This window comes from Podarcis muralis, chromosome 2 (assembly GCF_964188315.1).
Source record: "Podarcis muralis chromosome 2, rPodMur119.hap1.1, whole genome shotgun sequence".
NCBI lineage: Eukaryota > Metazoa > Chordata > Lepidosauria > Squamata > Lacertidae > Podarcis > Podarcis muralis.
The window spans coordinates 124,914,360-124,928,640 of NC_135656.1; the positions used below are offsets into that span (position 1 = coordinate 124,914,360).

General features: G+C 44.0%; 1 protein-coding gene and 1 long non-coding RNA gene across 2 annotated transcripts in view; both read right to left on the bottom strand.

Moving 5' to 3' along the window:
* Positions 1-2,454: 2,454 nt before the first annotated feature.
* Positions 2,455-14,281, bottom strand: part of LOC144326687 (uncharacterized) — a 28,941-nt gene continuing 17,114 nt past the window's right edge. The window contains 1 exon segment of the mRNA XM_077923441.1: positions 2,455-3,946. Within this exon segment, the coding sequence (XP_077779567.1) occupies positions 2,591-3,946 (1,356 nt within the window). The 3' untranslated portion in view covers positions 2,455-2,590.
* On the bottom strand, positions 11,055-11,837 carry LOC144326704 (uncharacterized). Its single transcript, XR_013391685.1, has 2 exons — positions 11,768-11,837; positions 11,055-11,341 (listed from the first exon to the last, which is right to left on the bottom strand). It is a non-coding gene; the product is annotated as an uncharacterized LOC144326704 (long non-coding RNA).

The following is a 14,281-nucleotide window of genomic DNA, read 5'->3' on the forward strand; positions in this document are numbered from 1 at the left end:
AATCAGGATTACACGTGATTTTTAAATAAATTCAGTGTTTTTATGAATAAATGTTAATTTTTTGAAAATGTCTGTTTTGGGCACTTTGATACACTAAGACATGGGGCACATTGATACGTATAGAAGTGCCCTGCTAGTGTACAATTTTTGATGTTCCCAATCCTGAAAATATAAATGTTGGAGATTTCCTACTCATTAAATTTGGAAAGAAAAATGCTGTTGTTTACTACAAGAGTCAGTGTGGTGTACTGGTTAAGAGCGATATAGACTCGTAATCTGGGGAACCGGGTTCACGTCTCCGCTCTTCCACATGCAGCAGCTTGGTGACCTTGGGCCAGTCACACTTCTCTGAAATCTCTTAGCCTCACTCACCTCACAGAGTGTTTGTTGTGGGGGAGGAAGGGAAGGGAGAATGTTAGCCGCTTTGAGACTCCTTCGGGTAATGATAAAGTGGGATATCAAATCCAAACTCTTCTTCTACGTGGCCAAAATCATTTCTAAATATAATACAGCCGATTTTCAAGTGTCATATCTCAGGGAAAAACCAGGATCTTGTATGTTGTTTTGCAGTTGCCAAAACCAAATTTATCAAAGGGCTCATCTTCCTGGTGATTAGAGTTGTTTGACAGTGGACTGGTCTCCCTCTGGAGTTTGTGGTCTCTCCTTCACTGGCGGCTTTTGAGAAGAGGTTGGATGGCCATCTCTCAGGGATGCTAGAAATGAGATTCCTGTGTTGCAGAGGGTTGGACTGGATGACCCCAGGGTACTTGCAACTCTTTTAGGGACGCGGGTGGCGCTGTGGTCTAAACCACTGAGCCTCTTGGGCTTGCTGATTGGAAGGTCGGTGGTTCAAATCCCCACGATGGGGTGAGCTCCCATTGCTCTGTCCCAGCTCCTGCCAACCTAGCAGTTCGAAAGCACACCAGTGCAAGTAGATAAATAGGTACCACAGCAGTGGGAAGGTAAACTGTGTTTCTGTGCGCTCTGGCACTCGTCACGGCCCTCCGTGTGCCAGTAGCGGTTTATTCATGCTGTCCACATGACTCGGAAAGCTGTCTGTGGACAAACAACAGCTCCCTCGGCCTGAAAGCGAGATGAGCGCTGTAACACAGTCTCCTTTGACTTAAATGTCCAGAGGTCCTTTACCTTTTACTTGCAACTCTACAATTCTACTGCAAGAAGATCAAACCTCTCCATTCTGAAGGAAATCAGCCCTGAGTGCTCACTGGAAGGACAGATCGTGAAGCTGAGGCTCCAGTACTTTGGCCACCTCATGAGAAGAGAAGACTCCCTGGAAAAGACCCTGATGTTGGGAAAGATTGCAGGCACAAGGAAAAGGGGACGACAAGAGAGAATATTATGAAAATGATATACAGGTGGTACATGACCCCAGTCAAGCTAGCAAAAATCTATCACTTGCCTGATAATAAATGTTGGAAATGTAAAGAAACTGAAGGTACATTCTTTCACCTTTGGTGGACGTGCCCAAGGATTAAGGCTTTCTGGGAGACGATATATAATGAATTGAAAAAGGTATTTAAATATACCTTCTTGAAGAAACCAGAGGCCTTTCTCCTGGGCATAGTCGATCAATCGGTGTTAAAGAAGGATAGAACTTTCTTTATGTACACGACAACAGCAGCAAGAATACTTATTGCAAAGTATTGGAAGACACAAGATTTACCCACTTTGGAAGAATGGCAGATGAAGGTGATGGATTACATGGAATGACTGGTAGAATCCGAGATCAGGGAGAAGAGTCGGTGGAAGAAGACTGGAAGAAATTTAAAGATTATTTACAGAAATATTGTAAAATTAATGAATGTTAGAATGATGTTGGATTGAAATTAAGTGGTTTCTAGCTGTAGTGGTATAAAAGAACATGAAAAAATGGTTTTTCTTTATAAGTAAAAATTTAATGATATAACTTAAGATTTAAGATCTGGGTTGAATTAAAGAGGGAAAGAAACTGCTAAGTTAATAAATTGAACTGGAATACAAGAAAGGGAGGTATGAGGAGGTCCGGGAAATAAGTTAATGGGGAAAAAATGTGATGAAAAGATTGATTGTTTTTAACTATTTTTATTTTGTATTTTTTCTTTTTCTTTGTCTATTTTGTAATGTAAAACCCTAATAAAAATTTTATAAAAAAGAGAGAGAGAGAAGGGGACGACAGAGGATGAGATGGTTGGACAGTGTTCTCAAAGCTGCCAGCATGAGTCTGACCAAAGTGCGGGAGGCAGTGGAAGACAGGAGTTCCTGGCGTGCTCTGGTCCATGGGGTCACGAAGAGTCGGACACGACTAAACGACTAAACAACAACAACGCTTGATGTTTTATCATGTTTTCAATATTCTGTTGGGAGCTGCCCAGCGTATCTGTGGAACAGATACTGTGGAACACCAGTACAAGTAATAAATTATTATTTTTTTAAAAAAATTCTTCCAGTAGCACCTTAAAGACCAACCAAGTTTATTCATGCATGGTATCTGAAGTAGTGTACATGCACACGAAGGTTCATACCAATAGCAAACTTTTTTATTTTGTTTCAATTATGGCAGATCAACATGGCTACCTACCTATATCTGTTATTATTGTTTCTTCTTTAAACATTCCAAGCACTGTTAGGGTTTCTCCCCTGTATGAATTCTTTGATGGGAAGTAAGACTATCCCTCCGACTGAAGCTCTTTCTACATTCCAAGCATTGATAGGGTTTCTCCCCTGTATGAATTCTTCGATGAGAAGCGAGTTTTCCCCTCTCACGAAAGCACTTTCCACATTCCAAACATTGATAGGGTTTCTCACCTGTATGAATTCTTCGATGAGAAGCGAGTTTTCTCCCCTCACGAAAGCTCTTTCCACATTCCAAACATTGATAGGGTTTCTCACCTGTATGAATTCTTCGATGAGAAGCGAGTTTTCCCCCCTCACGAAAGCTCTTTCCACATTCCAAACATTGATAGGGTTTCTCACCTGTATGAATTCTTCGATGAGAAGCGAGTTTTCCCCCCTCACGAAAGCTCTTTCCACATTCCAAGCATTGATAGGGTTTCTCACCTGTATGAATTCTTCGATGAGAAGCGAGTTTCCCCCCCTCACGAAAGCTCTTTCCACATTCCTGGCACTGATAGGGTTTCTCACCTGTATGAATTCTTTGATGGGAAGTGAGAGAGTTGCTCCGACTAAAGCTCTTTCCACATTCAAAGCATTTATATGGTTTCTGACCTGTATGAATTCTTTGATGGGAAGTGAGATTGGCCCTCTGAGTGAAGCTCTTTCCACACTCATAGCACTGATAGGGTTTCTCTCCTGTATGAATTCTTCGATGGGAAGTGAGATTTCTCCTCTGACTGAAGCACTTTCTGCATTGCAAACACTGATAGGGTTTCTCCCCTGTATGAAATCTTTGATGGGTTGTCAGAATCCTACTATGGCTGAAGCTCTTTCCACATTCCAAGCACTGATAGGGTTTCTCCCCTGTATGAATTCTGTGATGGGAAGTGAGCTCTGAGCTCAGTCTGAATTTCTTTCCGCATTCCAAGCACTGATAGGGTTTCTCCCCTGTATGAATTTTGTGATGGGAAGTCAGCTGTGAGCTCAGTCTGAATTTCTTTCCGCATTCCAAGCACTGATAGGGTTTCTCCCCTGTATGAATTCTGTGATGGGAAGTGAGAGTATCCTTCCGACTGAAGCTCTTTCCACATTCCAAGCATTGATAGGGTTTCTGATCTGTATGAGTTTTTTGATGCATCAGGAGATGGGCCCTTTGGGTGAAGCACTTTCTACATTCCAAACATTGATAGGGTTTCTCACCTGTATGAATTCTTCGATGGGAAGTGAGAGAATCCTTCCGACTGAAGCTCTTTCCACATTCCAAGCACTGATGCAGTTTCTCACCACTGTGAGTTCTTTCGTGTGAAGTAAGGCTATCCCTCTGAATGTAGCTCTTTCTTTGATGGGAGGTGGACTGGGAGGTCTGACGGGTGTTCTCTCCATACCCTGAATATTTACTTGACTTCTCCGCTATGTGGATTCTGTTGTGGTCCCCTTTGTTCTTCCCCTCCAATTCATCACCATCTGCAATGAAGAGAGAAGCTAATTAGAGCCTCAGGAAGAAATGAAGCACCAGATTAATGAACAATGTTAATGAATTAAAAAAATTCCTTCCAGTAGCACCTTAGAGACCAATTAAGTTTTTTATTGGTATGAGCTTTCGTGTGCATGCACACTTCTTCAGACACACTGAAACAGAAGTCACCAGAGCCTTATATATAGTGAGAGGCTGCGGAGAGGTATTTTTCAGAAGGGTGGTGGGAATGGGTGATTGGCTGGTAGGTGTGGTAAACCTGTTGATGGCTGTTAATGACTGCAATTGGTCTTACAGGAAAAAGCAAGGGGTGAGATGGGTAAAACAGCTTTATCATGTATAATGAGATAAGAATCCAATGTCTCTATTCAGACCAGGTCTCTCCAGGGTTTTAAGTTTGGTAATAAGTTGCAATTCAGCAACTTCTCTTTCCAGTCTATTTTGGAAATTATTTCGTAATAAGACAGCTCCTTTGAGATCTTGTATAGAATGTCCTGGGAGATTGAAGTGTTCTCCTACTAGTTTCTCTATCTTGTGATTCCTGATATCAGATTTATGTCCATTTATCCTTTGGCGTAGGGTTTGGCCTGTTTGTCCAGTATAGAGAGCTGAAGGGCACTGTTGGCATTTGATGGCATACACAATGTTAGAAGAAGAGCAATTAAATAGTCCTCAGATGGTATGTATCACAGGTACAAGAGAGGTTTAAGTGGATAGGAGTTTAGGAAATGTTGTTCGAAATGTGCCATGAAGATGTTGGCATACTGTGGGGCCATGCGGGGGCCCATTGCTGTGCCGCTGATCTGGAGGAACAGGTCATCACCAAATTTGAAGTTGTTGTGGGTAAGGACCAAATGGCAGAGTTTGGTAGCAAAGTCCGCTGTGATTTTATCTGAAATGGTGTTCCTTATAGCTTGTAAGCCATCGTTGTGTGGGATGTTGGTATACAGAGATTCCACATCCATAGTGGCTACTATAGTATTGTTAGGAAGATTATTCAACTCTGTGGTGTCACGTACGTAGCTGGGAGCACGGATGGCATATGGTTTCAGAACAGAGTCCATATAACCATATAGTAAGAGTAATAGTGCCAATACCTGAGATGATGGGGCGTCCTGGATTTCCTGGTTTGTGTATTTTAGGTAGAAGATAGAAAGTTCCTGGTCGAGGTTCTGCTGGTGTGTTTGTGAGGATCTGTTCTTGGATGTGTGGAGGTAGCTCCTCAACAATCTTGTTCAGTTCTTTGTTATATTCTTGTGTGGGGTCTGAGTCCAATTTTATGTAAAAGGCGGTATTAGAATCTGTGAGCCTCCTGGATGTAATCAGTTTTGTTCATGATGACGACAGCTCCACCCTTGTCCGCCTCTTTAGTTATAATGTCTGGGTTGTTCCTGAGATTATCTATGGCTCTCCTTTCAGCATGGTTTTGATTTTCTTGTAAGCAATGGTGTTTTCTGGTTACATCCGTTTGGATTCTGTGGCGGAAGCCCAATGCAAAAATCCTCAGGATCCATGGGGCTCTGTGCTTTGTAACCACGTTTTTGCACCATTGTGGCCCCAGGCAACACTGGGTGCGTGCTTTTTCTGGTGCAGGCTGTAGCCATGGACATGCTATGTGATCTGATGGTGAATTTGAGGTGACCCAATGTAAAAATCCTTAGGATCCATAGACTTTTACCTCCCCCCTCCCAGGCAGCCTCCTTTATCGCTAGCGTCCCTTATCTCCCTCCCGATCCCTTACCGATCAGCTGCTTCCTTTCAACACTCCCTTCCCTCTTGTTTGCCTTAGTGTCTTTTCCTTAGCTGGAGCAGTTCTTTGCTCCTCCCTTTCTTCTAATTACTCTCCTCATTGCTTTAGTCTTCCTGTCTCCTCTCCTTGCAAGTTTGCTGTCTTTACCTCCCCCCTCCCAGGCAGCCTTCTTTATTGCTAGCGTCCCTTATCTCGCTCCCGGTCGCTTGCCGATCAGCGGCTTTGTTTCAACACCCACTTCCCTCTTTCAAAAAACAAAAACAAAAAAAGCATGATCTGCTTTTTGCCCCTGGGCACTTCGGCTCCAAGGACCACACATTCGCCCCATAAGACATACAGACATTTCCCCTTGCTTTTTAGGAAGAAAAAAGTGTGTCTTATGAAGCAAAAAATAAGGTAATTAAAATACATTCTAGAATCAATTCAGAATGAAATTAATGGCAACCATCGGGTTAGAGTTCTATGAAGATTACAGAAGGAGAGAGGGGTTCAGACTGTCCATGATCCCACGATTCTCCTCTGTAGGAATATTTGCCTCTACACATTTGCTTCTACACATGACTGTGGCATGCTGGGATAGCCTCACCGCCAAGCTTTGTTTCTGTACATAATACTGCACAAACCGTTCTTGGGACATTCTCTCATCATCCCAAAATGTTCCAGTTCAGTTTGAGTTCAAGACAACATTACACTTTGACCTATTCCTTAATGCTTAGTTGACCACATATATTGAAAGGTAATTGTTTTAGTCTTAATATATTAATCATTGGTTATATTTTAATTAGGAGGCTTTCATGCCTGTCTAGTTCCAGCTCCCTTTCCCAGCCTTTAATCTATTGGTGATTAATGATCATATGTAATTCCCGACTTGTACTTATGTTAACCAATCAGCAACAAGTTGCTTTGTGTTTGTATCAACCAATCAGCCACAAGCACACCTGTGGCAATGTTTCTAATATTCAATAAAAGAGAGTTCCCGGGGCTTGCCCCAGCAGACGCCTCTCACATGACACCTGCGACTCGTCTGTCCTGATTTTCATTCCTACACTCCTCCTTTACTTCCTTATGCAGAACTCTTTGGTCACGATGCATTAACGTCCATGCCTTGTCTGTGAAACCTACACCCCATCAGCAGCTGCCTCAATCTGATTGGTCTAAATTTAAATTTATACGTAAATCACTTTATTCAGTTCGAACCCCTGTCCTGTGTTCATGAGGAGACCAACTCTGTATTGTTTCATTGGTAACAGAAGAGGAAAAATGACTATTAATCACACTTAACCTAACACACCAGCCGCAAGAACTCCTGACTAGGCATTCAGCTATGCAATGTTGAATGCTCTCTGTTCTCTCCTGTTTCCCCATTTTTTGTTCCAGTTTAAAACATTTCATGGGACTTCCGGGGTGGCGCCATCGGTAATGGCGGATTCCCTCTGATCCGGAGAGCGCTACCTTTTTCCTGGGACAATTTGGCTACAAAAACAACTACCCGTGAGTAGACTAAATTTGGACAATTGGACTTTAAACAACGACCAGTGAGTAGAACGGAAAATTGGATTGAGAAATTCTTCTTAAATTGGCACTGAAGCGGGAAGGTCTAAACAGGAAGTCAGCCTTCCGTTTCTTGTAGATAGATTAAAGCAAAGACATGGTAAACTAGAGTTCAAAAAATCGTTCGCAAAGGATCAACTTTCATCATTTAAAAGTACTGAACCCCCTTCGGAAGCAGGAGAAGAGGGGGGATTTTTTCTGGATTGTTTAAGCCTGCAGAAGAGAGTGTAAAGAAAAGTAATTCTCCACAGTCTTGAACCTGGGAGTGGGGAGTCAGGACAGAAGCTTTTGGGAAGTTCATTGACTACAGACAAACGTTTTTGACAGACAGTCAAAAGAAGAGAAACATAGTGATTCCATTGTTCTCCTTCGCATTTTAAAGGAACAAATATTGACAAAATATCTGAAAAAGGAAACTTTGTTGTTAGATCTGCTTTTGAGGGAAAAAAGAGATGGATACAAATAGAAGTTTTTCCCCTAGAGGGAGCTTGTGAAACTGTTATTGAATTTGAACTGGGGAGCTTTGCAGCTGCAAATAGATTAAGACAGTGGGAACAGACTTCTGACCTTGCATAACAATGTACTCAGAGGCTCTGGTGCGTGCTTTCTACAAGACAAGTGCTTTACTGGAACAGTTACATGAGAAGACGGATTTGATGACTGTTGCGATTAGAAATTTTGGACAGGCAGTGGGTATCTATATAGAACCCACCCAGGAACCAACTTGTGCTCTGACAGATCAGATGAGGGAGGAGGTTGTTGTTGGACCTCGGGTGGCAGAGATGGAGGGAGCTGTGGCCAGCAGGAACATGAGTTGTTGGATCTGACAAATGAACTTGGAAAAAGCCAGATTTGGAGAGATAGAGTTGTATTTGGCTTGGAGATGGGGGGCTGGATAGACCCCCCTATGCAGGGGTGTTTTGACTTTTCAAGTCTGGCAATGGGCCGTGAGGAGTTTGGGGATGTGGGGGTCCTCAACTCTGGAGGGGGTTTGAAACATGTCTTTAAAAATCACATGGAGTTCAGTGATTTGTCGAGAAGGGACAAAAATATTGTTAAGTTGGAGTTTCCACAAGTGAAAGGAGCAGGAGACAAAGTAAAGTACAGGTATAAATATGAAGAAGATCTGCGGAAGGGACATGGAAGAGACTTAAGGGCCTCGGACATAAGATTACCAGGTTAATGAACTAGATGGATGGGATAGAAAGGACTGACTAAACCCGGTACCAGGAGGAAGAGACGTTGGATGAAGATTGGAAGAAAGTTTTTAAAAAAAATTTATTTAGGATTGTTTTGAAAAATTAATGAATATTAGAAAAATGTTGGAACGAAATTATTTGGCTTTAGCAGAAATGTTAAAAAGAACTTTGCAAGAAAATGCTAAGGTCAGGAGAAATTGGTATAAATAAAATTTAAGTTTTAAATTTTAGGGTTTTTTATGTAATATAGGTCAAAATAGATCAAGGTAATTTAACGACAGGATATTATGAAAAATGGAAAGGATATGCTGTTATAATTAACAACTAGAATACAAAAAAGGGAGGTGTGAGGAGGTCGATGAAATAAGGTCATGACAGTTAAGGATTTGGGAATATTGGATCTGTTTTTAAATTTTTGTGGTTTATTTTTGTTTTGTGATTTTGATGTGTTATGTGTTTTTTTTGTTTTTTGATTTTGACTTTTATCGATTTGTATTGTTTGACTGCTGTTTGTCTTTCTATTGTTTTTATTTTTCTTCTTCTTTTTCTCTCTATTTCTTTGTAATTTTAAAATTCTTAATAAATATCATTTAAAAAAATAATAAAAAATAAAACATTTCATGAACCCAGAAGTTACACACTGACCACTAACGATGAATCGTATGTTATAGATATTCCTGCAAATAGATTCTGCTAGTTTTGAGATCTACAAATGACATGAGAAGACTCGGTCTACATCAGGGGTCGGCAAGCTTTACCTCGCCTGGGCTGGTTCACTCTCACGGAAATCACTCCGTGGGCAGGATCACATGTGTAGACACGGGACTCACCGAGCGGACGGCTCAGTTCGGGGGCAGCTCAGTTAAATGACCCCTATGAGCCGCTTGCGGCCTGTGGGCCATAGATTTCTGACCCCTGGTCTACATATTTGCATCATTTAGTGGTCCTATGATCCTTGTTTTTAAAAGCAAATAACAGTTAGTCCAAAAAGAAAAGAAAAAGGCAACACACGGAGGATGGAGGATTAGGATTCAGTTCCAGAAATGTGTGTGGATAAGCCTGATCCATGGAAAATGTGTACAAGGAAGTAACCTTAAACCTAAACAGCATACAGCCTATAACTTGAATCCGTATTCATGTTAACAGAAAAAAACAACAGCACTGTTTGTTCCATTTCTGTGAAAGAATAAGAACCAAAACTCCTTGTTTACATCTGTTATAATAAGGTTTGTTTGCAACCTGTTTTCCCAAATATTTTTTTTAACATATAGACACATCTCATCATATCTTTTTTCTTAACATCTTCTGCTCGAAGGAGCTTTGTGACTTCCTTCTATCACGTCTAATAGTTTACCAATTAATTGCATTCTGTTTTGTTTCTTTTTTCAGTTACATCAATACCTATCTCATAACATTGTTCGGCATAAATAAGTGATATTTTAATCTTACAAATCTTCCGACAGTCAGATTTCAGCTGAGGGAAAGGGAAGCGGTGCCAGGGAGAGAAAGTGACGTTGCGTCAGCTTCCGATCTGCTCTTCCCATTGCAAGAGCCAATCAAAAGTCGCGCCTCAGAAGTCGAAGAGACTTCAAGAACGGATTCCGACTATACGACTGTATTCCTAGCTCAAAATGCCTGCAGGAGACAAAGGCACAGGCAGGAAGCAGGTGGAGGAGCCCAAAAAAGTGCTCCCCTTCTCCATCTCCATCCGCCTGCCTGCCTCCTCCCACCCCCAAACTGAGCAAGCCCTGATACTTCTCTGGCTCCGTCCATCCAGGTCCCCATCTCCACTCCCCTGGGACTCACCAGATCTCTCGGAGGTCCCTGGGAGGGAACGCTCAGAGGTTGTGGGGAGGGATGCAGGAGACAACCTGACCAGGTCAACCGTCCATCTTCCCCCTTCCATCCTCGCTAGCTTTGCAGGATCCGTCTCTTTCATCCTTCCTGAGGAGTCAAGGAGCCAAAAGAAGCTGCAGGGTCCTGGGAGAGAAGAAGAAGCAAAGGGAGCCTCAGAGGCCCTGCAGGGATTCTCCTGCCCTAGATATTCCCCTGCCCCTGGAGAAGCACAAATGGGGCAACCCCTTCCCAACAGAAGCCCCATTTCTAAACATCCCTAGGATGGCATGGTCTGCACACTAGTGACCTTACAGTAGATCCCTTTGAACTCAATGGGGATAACTGACAGAACTTGGTGAAAAACCACTCACTGTCCTGTCCCCAAGCCTGAAAACTGCAACCCCAGAGCATGGGCAGAAAATAGCAGAGCAACTATTACATGTAGGTGCCCCCATGCTAGGTGCTTTGTGTGGAGAGCACCGTTGACACGCTTTAGAAGCCTCTAATTGCTCTGTTCTTTTCTGCCTCTTAATAGCTGCACTGTTTTAATTCTATTCCTTTCCTGCATGCTTATTTCAACATCGTAATGGAACAATTTTAATGATGGGTATTATTCTTTGTGTAAATGGAATTCCACATTGTAATAATTTTATTATTATGATTATACGGCACTCATCTTTACATAATTCTTCAAAGTGTTCCCATTTTCCAGATGGAAGGACCTCCTCTCTCAGCATCTGGTGGGGTGGACTTCCCCCCCCAACGTCCTCAAGGCATCAGGAGGAGGAGGGGAAGGAAAGCCCCATTGTGCATTGTGAGGGGGTGGGAATGGTTCCTTGGCCTCCATCTGTCTTGGGAGACCATGGAAGAGAGTGCCTTTGGGAGTGAGATCCAGCTGTTGGAAGGTAACAGCGCCAGCTGTGGGTGGAGAGAGAACAGGAGAGGGACATGTGTTGTTGCATCTGGGACAGAGGAAGTGGTCCAGTTGTGCTGCTGCAGATGCAGAAGGGCTTTTCTTCTCCCTGTGCTCCCCCCATGTGGGAATGTTCCTGTCTGTCTACATCCTCTGTTCACAAAGGTGACTTATCCCTCCATCTGAAGGGGGTTTATTTTCTTGACTCAAAGCCCCCTCCCCCAAAAGGAAGGCAGCATCTGGATCCCAAGGAAGAGCAGAGCTGCAGACCTCCTGCGAAGTGGCCCCCTCCCTGGCTTGGCAGAGAGGACAAAGAGGACCCACTACTCCCTGACTTGGGGGTCTCCCCCCACCGTGCATGATCTGAACAGGGACCCCCATGCCCCCTCCCCCCCCCGGGACCCCTGAGGGGAAAGAGAGAGGGGACTCACCGAGGAAGCTTTTGCAAAGGAGAGAAAACAAAGCAACCTCCTCTCTGCTTGCAGGAAGGGAGGGGGGAGGGAGGGAGGGAGGGAGGGATTTTGGCATGGAGGACCTTGACCCCCTCCCCCTTCACTTCCTGCCCTCTATAGGAATCCGGCTTTGCTCCTTTTAACCCTTGCAAAGCCGAGGGCAACCCCTCCCTCTCCCTTCCTGCAGTTTTCCTGCTTCTGCGCTCACGGGGCTGCCCCCCTCCCCCCTCTGTGTCAAAGACAGGGATGGCAATGAGGGCGGGGTTACCTTGGCTCTCCCCCTCCTCCAGCATAGAGGCTCCTGAATCCCAAAGAAAGGCTGGGAGGGAGAAGAGGCTAAGAAATGGCTTCATCAAGACACCCTTTCAACGCCCCCACGATCAGCGAGTGGGGGGAATAATGGAGGAGATCCCTCCCCCTCCGAAAATAATCTCCCCCCCCCCCGCCAAGCGGACTTTCCTGCTTCTGCAGCCCAGGAAAAGAGACCGATGAGGAAGTGTCCCATGCGAGGAATGAAACGCAGACGCCATCGGGGGGGGGCAGGTGTGGAAGCCCCCCCCCCGTAAAAGCACCACAGGCAGGAAATGCGAAGCCCAGGAGAGGGAGGGAGGGAGAGGGGCACATGCTGCTCTGGGACTCTTTCCCTCCTTCCCAACTCCATCCTTTCCCTGCGTTTCCTGTCAGAAAACCAGTTTCTACTGGGCTCTCAGAACCATTTGACCCCATTTCTCACCCCAGAGCAGGACCAATCAGAAGCCTCTCCATTTGAGAGCTGGCCAATCCCCCTTCAGATTCCCCTCGGCCTCGTCCTCTCCTTTGCCAGGTTTCCTGAGGGAGTTTTCCCCCTGAGTTTCCCTCTGGGCTGCTCCCCCTCCCAGCTTATCCCTCATTTCTCCTTCTCTTAATGCCCCCCTCAATGTCTGGGGAAGGGAAGAGTTTGGGGGCAGCTGCATCCCCCCCACCCCATGGCCAAGCCGGCCAAGCAGGAACCCACGGAGGCGACAGGGCCAGGAGATGGCGTTTCCCGCCCTTTTTCTGAAAAAGGCGGGAACGCCATTTTGTTTCATCTGGAGGCTTTGTGTATGAGTGTCTTGCCTTTCCAGGACTCCTCTGGTGATGTGGCTGGCATACAGACACCTGTTTAAGGTGGAGGCGTTAGGAGGGATGACTCCCCCCTCTGCAGAGGACACTGCAAGTTGAAGACCCTGCCTGTCTCTGTAAACTGAACTTCAGGGTAAGAAAAAAAAATCAGTTTTAAAAATTATTGCTGATTCATTTTTTAAATGTTTTAAAGAGTTGTTTCTACCCAAAGATTTTGTGTTTCAGTCTCATTATAAATCACATTCAGATTTACTTGTTTTTAAAATCCAGTCATGTATATGTAGGAGAAATTCAAAAAGAGATTACCCACACATAAAAACCCAAAAGAAAAGGATGCATTCTCCAAGTGGAAAGATAGGCCTTTATTGAAATACAAATGTGCATGCAAAGAACCACATCCAAAACAGTGGGGTTTTTTTTATAAAATACACTTCCAAATTGCACATGTCATTCCTATTAACCAATCACAGAATGACAGCAATCTTAATAGTTGCAATCCAATGTCACAATAATCAACCAACCAAAATCATTTGGCTCTTCAGATCAGCCCTCCTCATAATATATCATGTGATTACATATAACTATTTTCAGTGTCTTCCTTTATTAAGACTTTGGCTAATATATGTCTTCCTTTATTAAGACTTTGGCTAATTCACTAAGTGTCTTCCAATGTCCTCTTTCATCCGTCTACAAAACAGTTCAAGATGAATCACAATTGCCATGCCTAGCAGATTCTCCTTTCATGCATTCAACGGTCCCCATAGAGTCCCAACACTTAATACTTTTCAGAATTCTGGAACCGACATTTGCTACGTACAGGACCTAAAAGCAGCTGGTTCTGTAATGTAAAAGGTAGGCAGGCACAGGCCCTTTCAGTTTAACTAGGCAATAGGCTAAAAAGAAAATGGAATCACCCAAATGCGGTTTTATGAAATTGTTATTTTCTCCAACGTATGCATGTTATGAATGGGCTGTCACCTGCAGGATGGAGCAAGATGGTCCTTCTCCTGCTCCAGAGGGTGAGACCTGAGACAATGGCTTCGAGTTACAAGAAAGGAGATCCAACTCCGTATCAGGAAGTACTTTAGGACAGGAAGAGTTCTTCCAGAGTGGAAGGTGGTGGACTCTCCTTCATTTGAGTTTTTGAAGCAGAGGTTGGATGGTCATCAATCTTGGAGGAGATCCTGAGATTCCTGCCTTGCAGGGGGCTGGACCAGGTGACACTGAGGACCCCTTCATACTCTCCCATTCTACGATTCTGTGATGGAAACTTGGGCCAGTGTTGCCACAGAAACTAGGGAGCGAAAGATGCTTCTGGCAATGGGGCAGAAGGTCATGGCTAAAGTCTTTGAGGGCAGAAACTGGAAAATACTGGTTCCTTCTGGAAGGTTC